We start from the raw sequence: 24754 nt of genomic DNA, 5'->3' as shown, positions 1-24754 counted from the left end.
GATGTTAGTAAACACATCCTCTTTGAGAAAAGGAAGGAAAATGGAAGATGAACAAAAATGATTGACATTTAGGCTGACATTGAAAACTCTTATCTTGTGATTTTTGGTTCTGTTACCTAATACAAGATTCTATATTTGCTCATTTGTTTTAAAGAGCCAGACCTTTCAAAGGGCTAATGGTTGTATATACAAAGTAAGAAAATGTTCTAAAAGTTCTCAGTTAACATTGCCTTTTGACTATTATTAATTACCATAAAGTTCATATATCATTCTAGCTTGTCATCTCATTAGAAGGACTCATAGTTACTGAGATTCTTAAAGTTGATTTTGTGTCAACTGGAAGATATAATAATGGTTGAAAATATAGTTCATAAAAAAATGAGTAGTCACTTTTACAGTGAAAGTTAAAAAAATTTGTTCAAACTACCTACACCTAACAGACTTCTTTTTGTAAGGGGGAAGGGATACAAAATATTACTGGCCCTTTTGGAAGAGGAACACAATACTGATCATTTTCCATAGATAGCTGACCAATGTGAACCTTGTAGGCCACATTCCAGGAACTATTATGAATGGCTGCAATTGTGAACTGTCAACTGCAACCAAAAGACTGTTGAAAACCTGATTGTAAGGATCCCTTAGTGAAAAATATGTCTATTATCTTGTTATTGATTTTATTTGTGTAATTTGTTAATGACTACCTATGAAGTATTATAAATTGTCAATATTAAGTGGTCTGTCCTGGTATGTGCTATAAAAAGTTTTGTTCATATTAGATACGATATATGTGTATCATATATGTACACACACATTTTTAATGGGTTTTTTAAGTGAAAGAAGTATGTAAATGTATAATATCAGGAGAAAGAGCTGTCACTCTTACTTTTGTTACTTCTTAGAGCTCTCGAAATCTTACTGCATTTAGTCTTTAAAAACAAAAGCTGTTTACTCGGATCTGTGTTTCTTGGGAGCTTACGTTCCCTTATCTAAATTGAATTATAGAGGTAGTTTTGCCCTTCCAGTTTTTCACCTGATGTTTAAATCACACATTGGATACCATCTTATGCCTATCTAAGTAAGTACTCTTAACAAGGATTTTGCAGTCAAAGTGTAAAATCTTGTGTATGAGTGACATTGTTTAGTATAAAGAGTTATAACTGCATTCATCAAAGTACTGTGCTGATTACTAAAATACATTCTAGTCACAAACAGCTCTAAGTAAAGGAAATTATCTCAGAATTCCAGAAAGACCAATGTCTAGAAGTGCCTAAAATTTCCAAAACTAAGCATTGTATCAGTAGGTGTATGGCTTTTTTTTTATTCCCATTGACACATACATTGTTCAGAATTTTGTGTGAACTAAATTATAGATGCTGAACACTAGTTAACTTTTTAGAAAATATGGGAGCTTGGATGTATGTGGATAAGGCACTCTAACTAATTTAGTAAATCCTTGTTTTTTCCTTGTCAGGAAAAAGGAGGGTATCTTGGACTAAAGTGCCTTTATGAGAAGTCATTTTTTACAGTACTCATAATGAAGCATATGTTTTCTACTTCCTGAGAATAAATACAATACCATTGTATTCTTCAGTAATTCGGATAGCACTAATTTGGGAACAGTAAAACATGATACTGGATTTATGGATCTGATACTTGCTAATTTGGAATGGAATTTAGTCTTTCTGTGCATCAAAAGAGATTGAAAGCAATCATGTTTTCTAGGGTCCTTCAGTTAACAGAACCAATGAGATTGTGAAGAAACCAAAATGAATCTCTTTCCTGAGGAATGGTTGATAGGGAATTATAAAAGGATCTTGACTTTTCTTTACTAAAATGGCAGAAGTTGGGGGAGTGGGAGTAGACAGTGATCACAAATAACCAAGACCATATATAGTGAATGACAAAATGTGGTCTCAAAAGGAATAGGAACACAAATGGTTACTAGTGAGAAACAGTGGTCTAATTCCTTCTTTTAATAATTGTTTTTAGGCCAGTATATCTAAACAGATTTCCTTTTCTGAACAGATACTGTTTGTTTTTTAATTGCATTACTCTCTAAATACTTAAGTTTGAGGAAGAGAGACTTTACAGAAACACATCTGTCTAGTTCAGTGTAGCCTGAATGGTGCTGTTTCCTAAGTGATTTTTTATGAATGGGAAGAGCAGATTTTTAATAAATCTTAGTAGCCAACAAAATTTAACGGGTATGTATAGCAAAATTCCTGAATTGAAATAAGTCCTTTTAAGTTTGGTTTTTCTTTATATTAAACTAGTGGACTTGTGATTTGAGGCAGCTCTTCTACATGATATAATACAAATTAGTGCATCCACAAAGAATCTGCATACCTGAATCATTGGTATAATTTTGGTCTTTTCCACAGTAATTCCTGAGCATAACAGATTACTCAGTATTTGTTATATTCATAATCTGGCATTATTTGGGGCAAAAATTGGGATTCCTCTATAAAGATTTAGGAACAGTAGCCAATTTGTCATTGTTATACATCACTACATGACTTTCATAATATATTTTAATGTATGCACTTCAAATTTGGCTGGTAATATTAAAGGTATATTGACTATCTGCTTTATCTCCAAGAATATGTGCATAATTTATACTTTTAAATCTGGCGAATTAAGTTTCATCTATGTTACTCATTCTGGAATGCTTATTTTTCTAGTTTGAAGCCCAAAATCAGATTTAAGTAATTAGTTTTATTTCTTTGTACCCAAGGTAATACCTGTTAAAGAGAATGAACTCTCATCCTTTCAGTTATAAATTGATATTTGATGGTTATATGAAAATTCTGCATATCATTGAGTTGATAATTTTAATGGGTTCACCAAAAACATAGACTATTAATAAATGTCTTGCTAATTTATACTAATCAGAGCAGGCAAGACAAATAAGTCTGATGTTAAATTACTTAAAGCCTTTTCCCATAAGCTTTCACTAAAGTTTGACTAAAGAATATTGATATACGTGAGAAACTGTAATTAATGTGTCAGTTCTTGTAAATAATGCTAGTGTATTTTAAATGTTATTTTTAATCTTCTAGGTTATCCTTCCTCATTATTACACAAGTAAATTGTTCAATCTTTGGTGAAAGATACCCAAAGCAAAGTTTTAATGCCTAGTAGTTCCTAAAGTAGAACTAGAATTCAGTTTTACTAAATGGTTTTATAAATTAAACCGAAACAAATTCTTCCTTGGCATGTGATCTACCTAGCCTTTAAAAAGACAGCAAAAAAAAAAAGCGGGGGGTGGGGGGCTCTTTATCAAAATAAATGGTGAGTTTAATTATATCTTAGCATATCTCATGCATAATCATTACAGACAATGGAGTCAGACATGTCTGGGCTGAAATGCAACTGTCATACATACCTGAGGCATTTGACCTTGAGCTATTTATTTAGCCCTCTAAGCTGCTTGTTTCCCCCTATGAAAAATGGGGATAAATGGATAAATACCTACCTTGGAGAGTTTGAGAGAATTAAATGAGGTGTGCAGGTTAATTTGTGAACAATCCATACATAAGACAGTATGTATGGCAGCCCTACATCACTGAAACCAATATTTGAAATTGCTTCAGTATTTCCAAACCGCTTTCCAACATCACCCCTTGACATGCCACATGTCTACTAAGAGTGTTCAGTTTTGATAGTGTAATTGCATGGTATGGATGAACTCAGAGAAAAGGAGACATTCTTTTAAGCCATAAAAGTCATGATGTTGTAAGAAGTTCAAGTTGTGTTCTAGTTCTGGCTCTTCCACCACTCAACTGGTTTCTTTGGTCAAGTCATTTAAGTTCTCTAAAGTTTCCTCTTTAGTATAATTAAGAATTGAGATTTGGTCAGATTTTAAGGCTGTGTATGTGTGAATCCATTTATGCATGTTTCATGAGGGAGCTACCAACCTAATAAACCTTCCTCTTGCCAAACCCTTTTCCTGACCCCACACTATGGTGGGACAAAGTAAATAAAGCTTGTAAATATTCACTAAGTAGGGTGAATGCCCAAGAAAACATTTAAAGCAACAAACAATATGTCAAATCATTCAACTTTGCACTTTCTGAGTAATAAATACTGGGATACAGAAATAAAACTATCCTGCCCTCCAAGATCTCAGGCTATATGAAAATAATTATCCGATGTTACTTTGATATATATTACAGGCTGTGTTGAAGTAAATATAAAGTGCTAATGGGAACCATTTAGGACATCAGACTGGTGGGGGGGGAAGTAGTTAGACTGACTTCTGTTTAAAATTGATTTGTTCCCTGCATAGATAATAAATTTATACAGTCCAAAATTCAAACTATGCAAGAGTATAAATTGAAAACCACTCTATCACCTATGTCCTCTAGCCACCTAGTTTCTGTCCCCAGAATCAATCTGTTAGTACTTGTGCATTCTTCTGAAGCTACTCTTGAACTAAATCTTAAAAGGGTCATTCAGATTAGGTCACAAGTAAGAGAAGGGAGTTATTTTCCGTGTAGAGGGAGAAGACAGTTTGCATAAGAAAGTGGAAGAGTGAGAATGTGTCAGATTTGGAAAATGATGTGATTTGATGGGAACCAGAGTGAAAGGCTTAAATGTCATGATAAGAAATTGAGATTTTTATCCTAAGTTTATAGTTGCTGTTAAAGGTTCTTACTGTTAAAAGTAGTATGTATCTTGGAACCATTTCAGTACCCTTTTCAGTGATTATTGTACTTTTAATTAAAATCTTGCTTATACAGGAAGGAAATCCTGGGGAAGATCTGAGTCCCTGAAGTCAGGATTCTCCAGTGGAATGGATAATAGCTTGGTATACCTAGCTCTAAGTTTAAGTATTCTGTTTGCCTCAATATTACATTAATAATGATGAGATTAGATATATGTAAGAAAATCTACTAAAGGCTTTTTTTTATACAGCATAATTTGGAAACTGTAATCCTATATTAAATAGAAACCAAGCTTGTGTCAGGCCCTATGTAAACATACACTCACTTGATCTTTTCACCATCCCTAAGGAAGTGTTTTCTTCCCCTTTTTATGATTTAAGAAAAATTGAGACTCTGAGAATATGAATCACATACTAAGTAACAAACCATAGATTTAGGCCTTCTGACTCTGAAAGTACTCTTGGATATTCCCAGAGTTAGTTTTGTTTTATCACTTTGCTGAGCATAAGAAGAAGAAGGAAAAGCTACTATATGCTGATGTGTTGTGTTGGAACTAAAGGACATTTTTAATCTTTTAAAATCCCTAAATAGTAATGTTGGAGATGGCCCTTTTTCCTTTGCTTATTGTGTTTCCCTGATTTCTATTTATAGAGATCTCAAATTGAATTTTGACATAAGAGAAGAAGAAGGTATTTGCTGTGTTCAGGGCTCATTCATGTACCTCATCCTTTAAGCTTCAACAACTTTTGTAGCTTATTTTGAGGTATGCTATGTATGTATGTTTTTCCTCTCTGTTAGTTACTATGCAAAGATAGTTTCTCAGTAAAGTAGGTAGACATAAGTCACATTTGAGTCATTTTTTGATGTTCTGCTTTCATATACTTGGAAATCAATATGAAAGACTATTTAGTAGATAAAGCCAGGGAGAAAAGTATATTTTGTACATTAGTTTTGAAAAACGTCTACAAACAGGAAAACAGCATATTTATTTAGGTAGCTGAAATGAATTTAAAATAAACCACACCTCAGTCTTCCTAAGAAGTGCTTTGTTGTCTGTATATTTAGTAGCTTATGTTGACATCAAATATGTTACCAGAAAACTGGTTTTAAGTTTGATTCTTTGGACAGAAGAGAATTTGTGACTAAATCTGCATATAAAAATCAGTATTTCTGTAATATATTTGTAGTATGACAGTTGTCTCTTGGTGCCTTCAGATTTTATAAACTGTACCCTTGAAATGATCTCCATTAACAGTGTGGGGAGGGTGGGGGGTGCGCAGTGTGCATGTGCTCACAAGAGAATAAGAGCGCTCACTACTGCCTGCATTCTTTTAATTTCCTCGATTTTATGCCATTCCAAAACAAGTCTTTGATGGTCAGGCCTTTCAGTTTTTACAAATGGCTCCTTTGAAATGCTTGGTCATCTAGGTTTTCACAGATTTGACTCCTTTAATCTATGCTTCTTAATCAATGTTTAGATACTAATTATTGTTGCTCTTTGCTAAAAATCCCTCAGTTTATGGATAACATACCTGCTGAAGTATTCCAGAAGCCAAAAATTTGATATTTTATAAGACTGTCTAAATGTTTATCCTTGGAATCTAGACTATTTAAATTTTTCTAGAGTACATAGATTGCATAACTCCATATGGCTTCTTCATTTTGAGTATATGTAGAAAGTGTAACTGCCAGCTTTTGCAACCTAAGTGTATTTGTTCTGACATGTTCTAAAAACTTTAGGTCCATTTATAGTATTATATTTCACAGGTTCTTTTCTCACCCAAAGATATACAACGACTAGCTGCTGATACATTCATTCTCACTTCTGCATTTGACTGATGAAAAACATTCCATTATTAGAGTCTATGCTATAAAAGTGATAGAATTTCTAAAATAAGTCATAAAACTTCATTTAAAACCAACTTATTTTATGTATGGATTTTCATAGTAAATGTTTATGTATATATTTTTCCAAAGTCAAGGGATCTAAAGTCTTGTAAAGAATGTCATCCTTATAAATATGCTTAATGAATTTCAAATCTAGACGTCCAGAATAATTCCCAAGTTGTTTATTCTGTTACTCTTATGTTTACTACTTTCTCTTTGAGTCACTCTATTTTAAACCCAAGGTCTCCAAACAGACCTGTGTGAGTAGCATACTTGTTCCCATATGGTCCCAGCTAAGCCTGCTAAAAAAGCCAAATTGAGTTTTCAGTTTGTTCAGTTGGCTTTCATTTAATTTGGCAGATTTCTAAGTACAGTCAAAAAAGCTTGACAAATGTATCGTAAGAGGATACAAGCTGTTAAATATACAGTAGTTAACAGCCTCTTAATCCTTTCTTGATATTAGGGCTAATCAGTGCATGTGATTGCCTTATATCTAGTCAAGAGAAAAGGAGAGAAAGGGTTAAAAGAATAGAAAGGAGTTGAAATAGGCCTTGCAAAGTACACATACTGAAGACCCCTAATTAAGACTCCTAATTAATCAGTTGCTTCATGATACTCTGGCATCATCTAAAAGGCACCCTACTGGTTAAAATTAAAAATAACTTAAAAATTTTTTTTAATCGAGTAGGTAATATAGTGAGTCTTAATCTGAGTTTTGAAATCATGGAATTCTATCAAGTATTTCTTTTATTTGATGATCATTGATAATTTGATTCCTATTCCATCAGAACTTGGAAATAGTTTTCTTATTAACAATACTGCAGAAACTCTCTTATGATACTTGTTAAGATCTCAGAATTGCCATGTTGTATCTGAATTTCATTTTGATGATAAATAAAAGCTGTTACTTAGTGAGAATTGACTATATCGAAGGAGCTTTACATCTAGTCTGTTCTTGAACCAACCTTAACAATAATAGCTGCCACTTAACTGATAGAGAGGCAGACCTAAAGAGGTTTAAAAGAGTTTAACTCTGCTATATGTTAGGCATAGTAGTTCAAGAGCATTAACTCTTGGACTAGATTGCTACCTACTAGCTCTGTGGCATCAGGCAAGTTACTTCTATCTGACTCAGCTTCCTTATCTGTGAAATGGGACTAATAGAGACATCTACCTCTTAGGGCTGTTGTAGAATTGAATTAATAAATGTAAAGCACTTAGAATAGTGTCTGGTATATAATAAGCACTTACATTCTTAGCTTGCTGCTGTTATTCTGCTACAGAATGAGTCAAGAATTTTAGAAGTGAAAATGTGGCAAGTTTTTGGTAGTTCCCTAATGTACAGATTGTTGGGGGAGACTGGAAATATGCTTAAGTGGAGGGAGTCTTTTAGCAGGTTTGTCCCCCTGCAAAAGTTCAGTAGTCCCCCTGAGAAACCTTTCCTAAGATGTGAGGTGAGTCATGCATGCTGGGAGTTTGCCATGCTGAGCCCATCAGTTAAGGTCTATGTTAAAGCTCTAGGGAATGTATCCCCACGGAATAGTAGAATTGGATAGTGATTGTGCTGTATAAGCTCTTACCCTTTAAAGGGCCACTATATTAATGCAAGAAATTAGGAAGCTGCCATACAATTGCAGTGCTAAATTTTACCTTAACCCAGAGAAACCATACATAAATGGATTCTGAAGGTGTAAATTGTGTCAAGTCCAACCCACAAAAGGACTCATTGTTCATCATCAAACCCTTCCAAATAGATCTTAGGAAGAATTTTTATATTACGAACTTACTTTGCATGAATATCTAAAACAGCTTTGTTAAACTGCTAATATATAAGGCTTTAGAAGGCATTTGATAGAGTAGTGTTGACTAGGCTATGAACTGGTCCCATTCCTGTGTGTATGAATGTACACACAACTGGATGCTAGTTTTTAATTTTATCTGTATTACCCCTTTCTTTTAGAACTGTGATCCTGAATTGTTGTCAGGGTCTGCTGGATTTTGTCCACTTTTCAAATTTCTTTCAAAATGTTTTTAAGCAAGCTAATGTGTTTTTTCCTCTTTTTATTAGAGAAGTTACTATATTAGAAGTCTAAATCTTCCATCTTTTTTGTGATTGTACTGTACCTTCTCAACTTCATTTCCATTTGATTCTTGGATCCCACAGGAATCCTTCAACTGCTTTCTACCAAGCGTTCCATTTGAACACGTTTCAGGATTCAAAGAACCTCTGGGATAGGTATGAATACTTAAATATGGAATGCATACATGCAAAAGTGTATGCATGAATTGCTTCACATTGTACCAGTTTCTCATCATTAAAACTGAACTATTACTTTGGGGAAAAATCATGTAGTATCTAGTAGCATGGGACAAAGCAGCAAAATAAACCAAAAGGTCAATCTATATTTTAAATAGACTATAAACATACTTTTCTTTTAACTGTACTTTTAAGTATATTGTTTTTTGAAGTAGTTACATATTCAATTGGATTTTATTATATGAAATAATCCACTTACCCATGTGTATTTTACTATAAACATATATTCTATAAAATAAAGTCAGTACGGTTATTTTAATTTTATACTATTTTATATGATTTCTCTGTAAAAATCTTAGTGATTCAAAGCAAAATGTTAGTCCATATTAAGTAGGAGGGACAAGTCCAAGGTATCAAAAGGAGTAGTTATTCTTGATGAGAAACTTTAATATCAAGCTTATTTGCTAGAATTCACTGGATCTGCATTACTGTTTTATAAATCCTTAAAAAACTATTTTCTCACAAAAAGGTGTATACTTTATTTTTAACTTTAAAATGTAGAATGAACTCTTGGAGTCCATTTATGGCAAAAGATACTTTGGTTTATCTTTCTGCTTAATACACATTTTCAAGTAGTATGTGCTCTGTTCAGTTATTTTGCTGAATATTTATTAGCACTCCATAGTTCTGTATCTAATTAATTGAAGTTGAGCACAAATGTTTTTAAAATTCACACAAAGCTTTGCTAGATTCTTTTAACTCTGCCTGGCAACGTATTTGTGTCCTCTTGCATAGTTTGGATAACATCATGGACTCAACTCCATCTCTTTCAGTAGAAAAGAGTATTGCTAAGTGCATGTACATGTCATGTTATGACATGATCTGCATTGCCTAGAAATGATAACAGTCTTTAGCTTTTAGGCTTGATTTAATGTGTGTGTCACTCTAAAGAAATTTTCTTACAAAGTATCTTTTTTGGAGATGTGTCCCTTAGCTGAAAATGTTTTAATTTTATAGTATGTTTGTAATTTCCAGTTTTTAAATTGCATAGCTATAGCATCATACATTAAGATGTAAATGTAAATTGCATGAAATAAGCATGATTGCTTTAATCATTCAAATGGCTTATCAGATGTAGCTAGGGTGAGTACTTTGGGGTGTACTTCATACTTTTCCATTAGAAAAAGGCAAAATAGCACTCTATTTAGAAATGTAATAAGAATAGTTTTCAAGATGTATGGTAATTTATTTCAGATAGCTAATTTTCACGAGGCACCATGGTATCGATGTGAACAATATTTTCATCAGAACAGTATAGAAAGGTTTGAGCTTTATTTTTTTATGTTTGGATCTAATATTAAAAGTTTTGTTTTGGTAAAAAACAAAGAAGTTGCCTGCTCTTCATTTGTTCTTACACCTAAATATGCCTTACCTTTTTTTTTTTTTCCTAATAGCAGAAACATTTAAGGTATCTTAAATGGAGCTAGTTGCTGTTTCAGTAGTTTCTCATGGGTTGAAAATACTCTCTTTTCTTTGTGGAGCCTATTGTCCAGAACCAAAGAAGTTAATGGATACTTGCTTACAATATGTTAATACCAGAATATAATCAGAATTTACATTCTAGATCATTATTCACTGTAAGTTGACCTTTTTGTTCCGAGGTATATTGTACCTGTTGGTACAAATCCAACCCAGTAGAAATTGACTAGTGGCTTCCTTTTAACTTTTCAACTAGCTTGTTAAATTTTAAGTTAAGAAGATCAGTAGTGGCCAGCTTTATTCTAACTACAACTTCATTTGGCAAATATCTACAGATTTTTTAAATAGGTGTATTAGCTAATAAAATACTGTGAGAATGTTCTTTCTTTTCATTGCAGACCGGTTGAAGATTTGTATGTTGAGGCTTGAAAATATTAAATATAACTTCTGACCTCATTTGTGTTAGATTTCACCAAATTGCCTTGTCCATTTTTCACTATAATAAATGTAGGACTTTTTAAATTTCACTCCTAATTTGCAGGGATGATTCTATTAGGTAGAATCATTCAGGGGTTTAACCGACTATAAAGCTCTTACATTATCTACTTACTTGAGGTATAAATTTGCCTGTCAGTGTCTATAGATACCATATTTCAGACTCCTATTAATGAAATCTTGGAAATCATTTTCAGTAGGGGCAGCTTTTAAGTTCTTCGCTAGTCTTCATTAAACCTGCCCTAGATAGCTAGGATCCTTCGTTTTGCCTTACTTGAGAGACCGGAATCTTTTTTCCCCAAGATTCTTTTATAAGAATATCTTTTAGTCAAAATGTAAGAAACTAGTATACCTTTCTCACTTTGACTTATTAGAGTTCTCTAATGGCCGCTTTGCTTCCTTCCCTGTTTATATTAGAAATAGCAAATTGAGATGCTTTTCATCAGTGGGTCCCTGCCTATATTTAGGTATTCTCTCTTTGCATTGATCTCCAATGCTTTATTCAGTTATTGTACTAAAGTTGAAGCTGCCGTCAAGCCTTTCTCTCCCTTTCCCTGTAGGTGCCATCTGTCTTCCCCATTTGTCATTTGCAGAGTCTTCAAAGAATCAGTCATCTGAAACCATCACCAAATAGGACAATAGATACTAATAGTTGAAAAATAATACAGCTCTTTCTTAGGAAGCCCTAAAACTGTTTTTGTTGACTTATTAAAATGAATCATATAGCTTCCATAGTTAGCTTTCTGGAGATTATCTTTTTATGAAGAAGTCAGTTTCTATTGGTATCCTGCTCTATTGGCATTTCAGAATAGTAACTTTAAAATTTGACTTTTTTTTTCTTTAAAGAACAGCTTTCCAAACTTAATTATTGGAATTGCTTTGTTACATTAACAGTATTAGATTAGAAACCTATCTTGATCAGTGGGGAGCAGATTCTCATTGGGAGTCTATTGTCTGCAAAAGCTTAGGGTAAAAATTTACAAATTTACTCTCTTATAAATATCAGGTCAGTAAGGTAAAGGAGCACTAGAAGGAGGAAGCTTTAGTTCAGGTAGACTAAAGGAAGAAATCAGGTAGCTTGTGAGGATTTGACCTTACTGGTAAACAGAGTATTTGCCATAGTGAAGGAAAATGCATAAATGTAGCAGCAAATGAGATAACAGTTGCTAGGTGCACCATCCCCTTGAGTCTCTTGTCCTTTCTTAAGATAGCACCAATCTTTAAAGAGAGAATAGAGAAAGTTGTACAGTTGAGTTACTAATTTTAAATTTATATCTAAGTAAATTTATAGTATGTCTTTTACTGGATACTTGATGATTTGAATTAAGTTTTTTAACACAATAGTTACACCTATTTACATCTAGTTAAAAATTATTAGATTTTAAAAGTTCTCATTTAAATAACCTTAAGTGTTATGTTGAAGAAGGCTTCCAGTATTTCCTCTTTGTTCCCTATGAGATTACATTTTTGAGGATTAAATCAGAACCAGGTTGCTTGCATGAGACAATTTGTTTTGTTTTACTCATCCCCCAAAAAGCTTAGATATATCATTAACACCTGCCAGTACTTGTTAACCCAAATGGTAAAACTCAGATTTCAGAACTTGGATAATCTGGTTTTTGAATGCTCAGTGATAAGACTTTTTAAAAGTCTTTTTATTAAAGTATAATTTATATCAGAAGATTACACCATTCATAAACATACAGCTCAAACTGAACACATCTGTGTAACCAGCACCCAGATAAAGACACAAAATATTATACGCTCCTTCATGACCTTTTCATGCCCCTTCAAACTACTATCCTTTCCCTATCCTGATTTCTAATAAATGGAATCATACATTATGTATATTGTGTCTGTGCTCCTTCACCCAGAATTATGTTTGAGACCCACCCTTATGGTTCTGCATAGTTGCAGATCTGAACCATGTAACTTGAAGGAATCATCATAGTGGATTACTTGGTGGAGATTGATACTGATTAAATGTCCTCTCCCAACAATTATGTTGTAAGTACCTTGAAGATAGGAACCTGAACTGTTTTATAACCCAAATATATTCCCTAATAATTTGTACCTAGTACTTATGTAATTTATTATCTGATTACATTTTGACCAATTTCAGTGAAGGCTGTTTCTTAGAGGATAATCAAAGATGCTAAAAATTAGAGGACAAATTTTTAATCACCTTTTACCTTTTAGGACTGGATCTCATGAAAATCTAAGGACATAATTATAAAATGCTCACATTAACATTAAAGCAAGAAGTCAAAGCTATTATTGCATGACAATATAAATTTAACAGTCTGAATCATGAGAAATTGAAAGAATTTGTATGTAAATTGAGGGAGGTTGAAACTTGCGTTGAATAGATAGAATAAAAAAATACCTAGATGTGTTAGTTGCCTGCATTTTATGGTGTTGGTTAGCAAGTAATAAACCTGCCAGAAAAGCTAATTAATTTTAGGCAATGTTTATATAACAAGAATTAACAGGAAAATATGGTGACAGACCTGTTGTGTTCCATTACTGTAGAATAGTTGTTCTAAACACAGAGATAACTGGGAAATCTGCTTTCTTTATACTCTACCTGGACAGGCACATGGGTGTTTCAACAGGCAGGCTTGAGCTTAATTTTTCAAAATACACAGGGTCCGCCAGAAAACAGTCTTGCCATCACTACAAATAACAGTCTTACTGGCTACTAGTCGGGAATATTGACTTTGAGTGAGGTTTAAAGCCAAGTATTTTTTAAATCCCTGCTCTGAAGAGTTTTATTCCACCCACTTAATTCTAAATGGAAAAGAAAAGAGGTAAGAAAAGCATTGGAATTGCTTAACTTCTGGTTTGTCATTGTTGGCCATGAATATCAGAAAACCTCAAAGAGGAATCAAGCTGAGATTTTAATAATCTTGAGTTGGAAAAATGGTGTAATACGAAGACATTTTTACTTAGCACTTGGGTTTCTAAATTATGTAATTCCTATCCTTTATATTCTGTTGTAGCCTCCTAGTTTTATTCTAAAAGTTGTTTAAAGTAGATTGTCTGCTACCAGATTAATCATAGATATATTTGATTCTTATTGTTTGAAATGGTATTTCAGTAGCTCCTAAGCATTTCTTCTCTTAGCTTTTCTATTGCTACCTGAAATGGGACATCTAACATACTGACATTATTTTCAACATATGACCGCACTTCAGAATTGGTGATGAGAAATTGTTAACTGCTCATCCATTTTGTATGCATCTGCTTATGTGTTTACCACCTTCCTCTTTAGTCTGTTAATTTTCTCAACACCACCACAGCCTACTCTGAGAAGTCATGGTAATTATTTTCAGAGTGAAATTTGAGAATCAGTTGAAAAATGTGGAAATATTGGTAAGGTCTCTTTATTATTGTAATTGGTATTATCAATTTACTTTATTTTTAGTTTCTGCCAAATGACTTTTAAGTAAACCAAGCCTATGAACAGGATGTGTGTATATATGTAAGTGTGTGAACTTATTTGCTAAACCCAACTTATTTTTTCTGTAGTCCAAAGCTTTTTAAGAAAAAAACTTAATAAACTTGTTCAGATGGGAAGGAAATTTAGATATAGACTAAAATTGTTGAACCACAACAAACATGTAATTTCTGTTCGGTTTGGTTTTCTTGTCTAGTCCTCAACAATTTGAAAATTTAAACTCAAACCTCTTCAATATATTTAAACTAGCAGATAGCTTGGCAACCTTTTGGGAAGAAATATTAAGGAATTATTCCCATTCTTTGTTGTTATTAAGAGAGTTGATAGGTAGATGCATGACTGGCTATAATCTATTTGGCATTATTTGTGTGTACATGTGTGCATTCTAAATCGCTCAAATCAAAAAATGTATTAGATTTTTTATTAATACAAAGCATTTAAATGCATTAGCTTACCAAAACTTAGCTTGTGTTTAGGTTTCAGTTGACTACTTCTAAAATATTTTTCATATTTGACAGAAATACATTTAAACAAGTGGCAATCTTTCTTGATATCCTTAAGAAATAGCATTTTTATGCCATTGTGTTTTCTGGTTGTTTTCAAAATTTGAAGATCCTTGGTTATAAATACTAAAGATCTGAAAGTGCTCGTTGTATTATTTTAATTATATTTGGCCTAGAAGTAGTGGTGTATATAGTCTGTGTCCTGGAAGCCAAAAATCATATCTTTCTTCATATCTACCTCGTGGTAGATACCAAGATAAAGAAGGTGTTCTGTCCCTAGACCTATAAGAAGGGGAACAAGGAGGAAAAAAAAGTTGTAGTGTCTTGACTAATCCCAGTCCTGTGTTCTGATCTTCAGAAAACTTAAGTATTTATTTGCAGCAGCTGTTTTTATTTTAGATATTGCTAACTTATTCCAAAAAATGTTGCAAAATGTATGTCTGGAATAGTCGCAGCACACTGTTTCAAGAAATGAGATGTAAACTCTTAAAACCATAAAATACATGATAGTATCTTAAATTTTAAAAAATTATGTTCCCTTTTTGTTAGGTTTCACTAACAAAAAGTTTAGAGTCAAATATGAGCTTTGTTTTATCAAATCCTACAGGTCCTTGATGCATATATTTGAGTAATTAATAACTGGCTTCCATTTACTTTGTGTTTTTCCATTTTTGTCTTCCTCCACCCCCAATTTCTTTCTCTTTTTGTATCTTCTTTAAGCTGTTCCTACTCCTTTCAAAAGAATGAGGGGTATAAATCATTTGTGAATAAATATCCATCAAAAATATCAAAAATCTTTCTTGTTAAAGCTGTTTTTTAAAGCAGTATGTTGATGAAATTCTTTAAGCTGTATAATTTGCATGTCTTCCACCAAGAGGTGTATTTGATAACAATACTTAATGTGCTAAACACCTTTTTTTATATTTAGTTTTAACATAGCTAGTTGTCTTAAATTACCTCTTGCCTCAACCATAGGTATATGTGGTTTCCTGTAATTGTGTATGTCTTTTATATGTGAATTTCTTGGAACACACTGTCTTTCCAGTGTTCTTATCCTATTAAGTATGTTTGGGCTAATTTTTTTCTCTGAGTTCATCTTTGGTATTTCTAGCCTCAATTATCCATACGTAATCTGTGGAAAGACTATAATTTATTGGGGTCATACAGGGTTGCCCCATTTCCCCTTTTTTTCTCTATTTAAAAAATAAGCATTTCTGATCTTTAGGGAAGCAAGCATTGATATATCATGTTTAGGATTTCTCAAAACAATGCAGTGAACCTTTTAAAGAAATGTGGTTTACTCTTGAAAGTGAAATATTTTGTATCAAATGAAGCTTAAGCACATTCATTGATAACAAGTCCCTTTAGGCATCCTTGTAGGTTTGATTTCCCATGTCAGTTTGCAAATAATGACTTGGAAATTGTTAATCATCCACCTTTTTACCCCATGTTTTCTATTTTGTTCTATTAATATAAATTTACCATAAAATTAGCTAAATAATGGCAAACATAAGCTTAGTTCTTGCTGGACTACAACTTTTAATAGCATGTCCACAGTTAAATGAGATTTTTCCTCCTCAGAAATTGAAAAAGAATGAAATAATATGTTCTATAGGAAATGCTCAGGATTTGTTTTTGATGGCAATCTTGCCAGAGATTCAAGATTATGACTGATATATTAGAATAGCTTTCTAAGTAAATAGTCATTTTTAGGAGAATTCTAACTTGAAATTTTAAAGGATAGCTGATTAATCTTAATTCTATTCATCCACAAGCACTTCATTTACCAAATTTTATTTCATATTTTTAATAAGGATTTCCTACATGTTGGAATTAAGTCTTTGTAACTCTTCAAATGTAACCCCTGTGCTTGTTGGCAAATAATTTTGAAAATGCAATAGACTTTAGTGTCTTTTTAAATGTATACAGCTCTTAAACTAAATTTGCCGTACATTTTTTATAGTGCACACACCTTTAAAAATTTTTTCTGTAAGTAAAATAACTAAGTTTGCTCTATATGGCTGGTTTAATTCTATCTTCCAAAGGCTTTTCAGGCATTTTTATAACAGTGTTTGTTGCTGGCAGGCCCTTTAAAATGGTCAGGCAGTCTGCCCTTTAAGTGACCAGTTCATCAAAGCCTTAGGAACAAGCAAATTCCTGGCAATTACAGATACATGTATTTCAGGATGCATTTACTTTTACTCAGTATAGGCTGCATGTTTTATCTTCTCACAGGGATTGTCCCACAAGAGTAAGTCCTCAAAGAACATTTTTTTTATTTTAGTATCATTAATCTACAATTACATGAGGAACATTATGTTGACTAGACTCCCCCCATCACCAAGTCCCCCGACAAACCCCATTACAGTCACTGTTCATCAGCATAGTAAAATGCTGTAGAATCACTACTTGTCTTCTCTGTGTTGCACAGCCCTCCCTGTACCTCCCCCACATTATACATGCTAATCGTTATGCCCCCTTTCTCCCCCACCCCCATCCCTCCCTTCCCAGCCATCCTCCCCAGTCCTTTCCCCTTTGGTAACTGTTAGTCCATTCTTGGGTTCTGTGTTTCTGCTGTTGTTTTGTTCCTTCAGTTTTTTTCTTTGTTCTTATACTCCACATATGAGTAAAATCATTTGGTACTTGTTTTTCTCCACCTGGCTTATTTCACTGAGCATAATACCCTCTAGCTCCATCCATGTTGTGTTGCAAATGGTAGGATTTGTTTTCTTCTTATGGCTGAATAATACTCCATTGTGTATATGTACCACATCTTTATCCATTCATCTCCTGATGGACACTTAGGTTGCTTCCATTTCTTGGGTATTGTAAATAGTGCTGCAATAAACATAGGGGTGCATCTGTCTTTTTCAAACTGGGCTGCTGCATTCTTAGGATAAATTCCTAAAAGTGGAATTCCTGGGTCAAATGGTATTTCTATTTTGAGCTTTTTGAGGAACCTCCATACTGCTTTCCACAATGGTTGAACTAATTTACATTCCCACCACCAGTGTAGGAGAGTTCCCCTTTCTCCACAACCTCGCCAACATTTGTTGTTTGTCTTTTGGATGGTGGTGATCCTTAATGGTGTGAGGTGATATCTCATTGTGGTTTTAATTTGCATTTCTCTGATGATAAGTGATGTGGAGCATCTTTTCATGTGCCTGTTGGCCATCTGAATTTCTTCTTTGGAGAAGTATCTGTTCAGCTCCTCTGCCCATTTTTTAATTGGATTATTTGCTTTTTGTTTGTTGAGGTGCGTGAGCTCTTTATATATTTTGGATGTCGACCCTTTATCAGATCTGTCATTTATGAATATATTCTCCTATACTGTAGGCTGCCTTTTTGTTCTGTTAATGGTGTCCTCAAAGAACATTTTAAAAATTCTGGTAGTATTTTGGCTGATTGGAGACAAGAATTGCATAAAAACTTCCTAAAAACAGTTTGGTGATAATGTTGATGAAATAAATGATCACAACTTTAAACTATTATTTACCTTCATAAATAAATGGATTTTTGCCTTCACCAGGTCATTACATTATAAGGCTGTTGTGCTTTGACAAAGGATAGTAAAGTTCTATGATTTTATTTAAGTCAAATGTGTTGGGAGATTACATTTGAAAAGATTTTATTTGTAAATTGGAAAAATCATAATAGTTCTTCAGATTGTATAGGAGACTTTTAAATGACCATCTGTAATAGAAAAATTCCATTGAAAGTTAAAATCTGAAACTGCATAATTCCAACCCCTACATTTGGGTCAAATAGCTCTGGCGATGGCTGCAGTTTCCTTTATAATGCTATCTTTGAGTTTTCTATGGCTTTGCATGTATTAATTTTTTCTCAATAATAGCTTCCTTCTTCTCCCCACTCCCTTGCCCTATTATGTCATTTAGAGGGATAATTTAAGCAAAATAATGCCCATAAATATGTGGGTTGCCTTTAAATAACTGTTCTTATCAGACAGAAAATTTCACTAATACTACCTTTCAGTGATTAAAATAGATGCCCAATTGAAAGCTTTCTTGTAAAAAAAATTTAAGATTATATTCTTAATGAAGTAGTTTTTACCATTATTAAATATTCCTATTCCCAATTTCCTCCTGTCCCTATACACAGATGATCAGTAGGACCACCTCTGAATAGGATACGTTGTTATGTCTCTTATATAAAACACATAATAAAATGGTATTCTTTCCATCATGGTGTCTGATTTTAAAATTGGGGGTGGTAGAGACAGACTAGAATTTAGGTATAAAAATTGAATGCTGTCTTGATCATTTAAATGATCAAGTATAGATTATTACTGATCCATCCACCTGTGCTTGAAGTCTAGCTCATACATGGACGTGAATCAAACAATAAAACTCAAATGTCATTCTATAGGATTACAGAGTTGTCTGTATCATAAAGTTATGGTGTTAAATCATAATTTCTGGATCATAATCTTAAACCTTTAATGGTTCCATTTCTACTTGACTCTTAACTAACAAGTATTCCTGATAGCCTGAAAGTCCATGTTGAAAAATATGAGGTATCCAGATCAAATATGAAAGTATTTCACATTTTAAAAAGTACTTAAGTACAAAATATCAGTTGTGTAACCATGGTGAAACATAAAACTTTGCTATAAAAGATTTTTTTAAAGGCTATTTGATTAAAACATTTGTTTACTTAAACTCTTTGCTAGAATTTTTTTTAGAATTCAGCATCGGAGGAGGAATGTGACATAATAATGATCGAAAGCCGAAAGTTTAAAAGTTGAGATGCCCTCTCATGGTTGGAGGGTTATTCTAGCTTCTAAGGACTGAATGTTGTGCACAAGAGTGTCTCATCAGGTCATAAATTGGTAAGACTTAATGGATTAGATTTTATGTATTATACCTGATGTTATTGTATTGAGATGAATATTTATGAACAAAATGAGCACATTGTATAACAATATAGTATTAAACGTAAGTTAAAATTTGGAATTTTAAACACTTGGAGTATGTAATTCTTTCAAAGTCTCATGAGGCTGAAGGCCATATCTTTGCAATGGTTTTTAATGAATAATCAGTTCAAACAATAAAGTGACATCCTGTATTACAGTAAGATTATTTAAATATTGCATCTGCTGTAGATGCTTACAATAGAGTTAAGAGCCCAAATATATCATCCCAGGACATACTTGAGAAATAATGTATTAATCTTTTATTTTAAAAAAGACATATCCATTTTCTTCATAAAATATGGCTTAACTTAATTTTATTGCTTTGGAGATTTTATTTTTCTAAATAAAAGATATTTTTCTTTTATATGTCTAAAAATAAAGCCAAGAAAATTTTCTCAATTCTTACATTGAGAATACCTAAGATGTCAATATTAAATGACAGTGATATATTGAAAGTCACTATACGTTTTTTGTATGCCCTGAAAATTATAACATTTCCTTTCAGAATTGTATTCTGCTTAGAAAACAAATTTGTGACTTGTTTTGTGTACCTTCTCATTTTGCTTTGTTTTACACAGCTGTATTTTGTAGGGGGACTCTTAGATAATAAGATTTGAATTAGGATAAGATCTTAATCCTCATTCTGAAGATGATCATATTTTGCAGATGAAGAAAAAGAACCTGGGTTAAATTACATATCTGAGGTCATACAATTATAGAATTAATATTTTTCTCTAGAGTGTTGTGCCCATATCCTGTATGTCTATCAGAGATTATTTGAAATTATCATCTAAACAGGCTACCGTATCTACTTCTGACTTATTCCTAACCAGAGATAGTTACTGTCTCCCTCATACACACACTTACATCTATTCTATCTTTTGAATAATATTCTAAACTTTTTCTGGTATGGTATCCCATGACTGTGTTGATCATATTCTACAAACTTCCAATTTCTTAAAAACCAGTAATTGGCAACCAATGATAGTCTGGAAGGAAATACAACAAACATTTAATAACAGTTTTCCCCTTCTCCTGTATACTTATTTTATTTTATTTTTTTCATTTTCTACAATAAATCTATTAGGAAAATAATTTCTAATTTCTTTATTGTAGGATATGAAGAATTTTAGATAGAACTTCATGTGTTTTCTGTGGAAGGTTCAGAGCATTTGTCAAGATTTTTCAGAGTAACATTGTTAATGAATGTTTGTGCCTAAAGGGAGAAGCCTTGTTAGACACCCAAGTAGGTGACATATGAAAGAAATCTTTAGTGTACACTGATTCTATAGCTCTTACTGGTATTTATCCATGGCTTGTAAATAAGTGACCATTAGACTGACGGAACAAGTCAGCCTACCTGCTTTAAGGAATTTCATACTGTCAGTCTGTGCTCAAATACTGATACCGATTTCTCCTTAAAGTAGTTTTGTTACTGCATAGTTAACTAGGTGTGAAGTGCTGTGCTAAGTGTTTTTGGCATGTTATCTCATTTAATTTTCACAACAATCATATTATGTAGATACTGTCAATATTCTCAGTTTACGAGAAGGATAGTGAAAGCTTAGAGAGATTAAGTAACTTGTTCAGGTCACATAGCTTTTAAGTGGTAGAGATGGGATTCAAATCTAGTTTTCTAACTATAGCCTGTACTCTTAGTTGGTATACTGGTATGCAGAGCAGCCCTGGAAAATCTGAAGGATAAGATAAGGGAGAATTTGATACTGTATGAAGATGTGAATCCATAAATTTGATTTCATTTGAATTTTAGTAGCAGTGGGTCATCCTTTATTATAAAACCATCTTTGAAAGCACTTGCCAAAAATAAATTTTGTAAGTTGCTTGCGATCTAAAATTTAGTATTTGTTGCATTAGAAAATAATCTCTATTCAAATTTAATGTTTGTGATTATAAACAAATATGTATATATTAGACAAGTGTTAGTATATAACTAGAATAGTGTTGCAATAAGTGTAAACATTAAAGAATTCACCCTTTAGTATTTTAGAATTTATTAATAGCTGACACTGGGAAGCAGTTTAAAAAGCTATTTTGAGCTGCAACTATTTCTTGGGGTAGGGGGTTTAATCATATGTAAAGACCACCTACTAAGTGTTTATCAGAGTTTCCCATTTGCCCTTAGTTGTAAATAATTCTATTAAGAAATCTCTTTAATATCTACTTTTAAAACATGTATGCAACACAATTTATTTTTAAGATACAGGGATTTTTTTTAATTGAGCATTTACTTTGTGCAAATCCTTTTGGTTAGTTGAACATTATTTCAGATCTCCCAACCTTACTGTTTTTTCCATTTTTAGCTGTTTATGATAAAGTTCCCATGTGTAAATATGGCTTAAACTTTAATTCACAATAATAGTATTGCTTAAAACAAAAACAAGTAAAACGGTAAGAATTCATTTACTTGTCAATTGAAGTTGTCTACAGATCAAGTATAAACTTAATTTCTTCAGGGCTGTGGTTAAAAATGTACAAAAACTTAATAGGTCATCAGAATATGAGAATCCTATCTTAACAGTCTTCTTTTAGATGATACATTTGTACCCCAGTTTCTTTAGTAGTAATATATATTTGCCTTATCAAAATTGAAACTATTGAAAGTTTGGGAAGTAGAATAAGAACAGAACAATCACATCTAACCCAAATTTTTAACATAATTACTGTCTTAGTGTTTGCATATTCCTTTCCAGACTTTGAGTACATATGCATGAATATTAATAGTGCAATTGTGGTTAAGCAGGTTTTAATAGTTTCAGTATTCCAAATATTTGTCCATTTGTCCAAAGCTAATACTGATATGTCATAGGTTTTGAACTGATATTTTGACATCTGTGATACTATCACTTCCTGTTTTTCTTTCTACGTCTGTTTTTCTCAGTCCTCTTGGCAGGCTTTTCCTTTTAAGTATTACTGATGTTCTTAGGATGCTGTCCAGACCCCCTTTTCACATTCTTCATCATCCTAAAAGCATACAGACAGATTTAGGTATCATCTATATGCTCTAGGTGCTCAAACTTGTTACATAGGCATCTCTCCCTACATTCAAACTTCTCTGATCTCTCATAGCTGGTTAATCTGATTTCTTAGCCAGTTAATCACTAAGTACTGCCCGTCTACTTCCTGAGTATTTATTCTGCCTGTCCATCTCTCTCATCCCCCGATTCAGGTCACAATCCTTTCTAATATGGAAATGCAGCAGGCTTCTAACTGGTCTTCATTATTTGAGTTTTCTAACATGGCTAACTGAACTACTGTTCTTTTTACTTGGAACTTTTGTGTGTGTATCTTTTTCTTCTCCATCCAACTGTGGCACTTACTATACTAAATATTCTTTCCTGATCCTCAATGTTGATTACGTTTCCCCAAAACAGTCTCTCAAGTCTTGCCCTGTCTTACAAGCATTTACCTCACCTCCGACTTGACTATCTCCTGTACTGAACTATAAATTCACAAACTTTGGGATAATGACTATCTGATATTATACCTCCATAATCAGCATCTGATAAGCATTTAAGTATATTATTACAATCCTCTGGCTCGTGGCACGACAAATTTGGTATCTGAAAAGAATGTTAGAAACTATTGTGTACAGTTAAAGGCAAGAGTTAAGATGTAGAAATCCAATAACCAGAACAATCCTAAGTCAGTGTTCCTTGTGTATTTCATGATACTTAGATTTTGGCCACTATACCTTACTAATACAAATTATATAGTTAACTAAGTGTGTAACATGTGCTACTCAAACACTAATGCATTACCTTTCTGCATTGTAGTGTCTAGTCCTATTATTATCCTTTTGAGAGGCTAAATAACCTGTGTGAAGTCATACCATAAAAGTGATGGAATTGGGGTGCAACCTGGGTATGACTGCAGAACCAAATACTTTTATCCATTATCACCTTTGAGGTTAGTTACTGGGTCTAGAATTACAAATCTGAGTTGGAAGGGAATTTAGTGATCATTTTTCCAACCACTTGTCTCATATTTGAATTGTCTACAACACACCTCCCAATTTGTCGTCTAGCCTTTGAACACCTCTAGTGATGTTTATCTTGGCATTCTTATCTCCTTTCTCTTTCCATTTCATGTTTAAACCTTTTATAAGCCCTTTACAATGGAGAATCTAAAATGTGAAGCAGAAAAATCAGATGATTGTCATCACTTAAAACATTTTAGTAGAGATTAGGTTCCTGTAAAAATATAAGCTGTTTGGGCTCTCTTGTCCCCTCCTGGCATGAGCCAGGAGCTCTATTCTCTCATTTTATTTCTACATAAAAGCCTGTACCTTGCTCTCCTAAAATATATATATATATACACACACACACACACACATATATAAGCTATTCTATAAATTGTGTGGAAACATTGACCTGAGAACATTCTTTAGTTAGTTCTGTGTTTTCATAGCTGCCCTAACCAAGAATGGGTTCCAGTTCATGGCCAAAAGTCATCAGTGTTAGTACAAGTGTAATTCTAAAGTTCCTTCAAAAATGGATAAGCAGATGTTACTTAACATCTTAAGAGATCACAAGGATGCAAGGATTGCACAGGACTCCTTTTATATGTGCTTTGATCCACCAATGTAGAAAGAGTGAAGCACGTCTGAATTTCTTCAGACTCCTAAGTCTGGTTCACTTAGAACTGCCACTTGTTCATGAGGCTTGCTTAAAGTCATGGCAGTTTAAACTGCCTTCTTTATTTGACCTGACCAAACCAGTTGGCCTCCTCTTTCCACTTTTAAAACAGCATTTAGTTTCTTTCACTTCTTTCCTTAGATTCAATTCTAATTGTCTGTAGAGAATGATAAATGGCAGTTGAGACCCACAAATGGGTATTTATGAGGTATGATTATACAGTTAAGCCTTTGACTACTCTACAATGATTTCTCCCTAAATTCATGATTCCAATGTAAAAAGAGCTTTGCCAAAGTTTTTATCCAAATGTCATTAAGAGTTTTTAAAGTCCACTTTATTTTCCACAAAGTCTTCTATGACTTTGTCATCACTCTAGTTTCACAGTTTTGTTAGAAGTAGTCTCAAAGTCCATAGAGCT

General features: G+C 33.0%; 1 protein-coding gene across 4 annotated transcripts in view; it reads left to right on the top strand.

Moving 5' to 3' along the window:
- TSC22D2 (TSC22 domain family member 2) overlaps positions 1 to 24754 on the top strand; it is a 91657-nt gene that overhangs the window by 5877 nt on the left and 61026 nt on the right. Inside the window, exon 2 of one of the 4 annotated variants that reach the window (XR_005058500.2) lies at positions 19439 to 19597. The exons of 2 other annotated variants lie outside the window; for them this stretch is intronic. Coding sequence is in view for 1 of the 2 variants with exons in the window: in XM_017654870.3 (XP_017510359.2) it covers positions 8719 to 8790 (72 nt within the window). In the remaining variant the exon portion in view is untranslated. Of the gene's footprint in view, positions 1 to 8718; positions 8791 to 19438; positions 19598 to 24754 lie in introns of all 4 variants that reach the window. One more of the 4 variants, XM_017654870.3, reaches the window with a different exon arrangement.

Source organism: Manis javanica, chromosome 3, assembly GCF_040802235.1.
Source record: "Manis javanica isolate MJ-LG chromosome 3, MJ_LKY, whole genome shotgun sequence".
NCBI classification, from domain to species: domain Eukaryota; kingdom Metazoa; phylum Chordata; class Mammalia; order Pholidota; family Manidae; genus Manis; species Manis javanica.
This window is presented reverse-complemented; position numbering and strand designations above follow the sequence as displayed.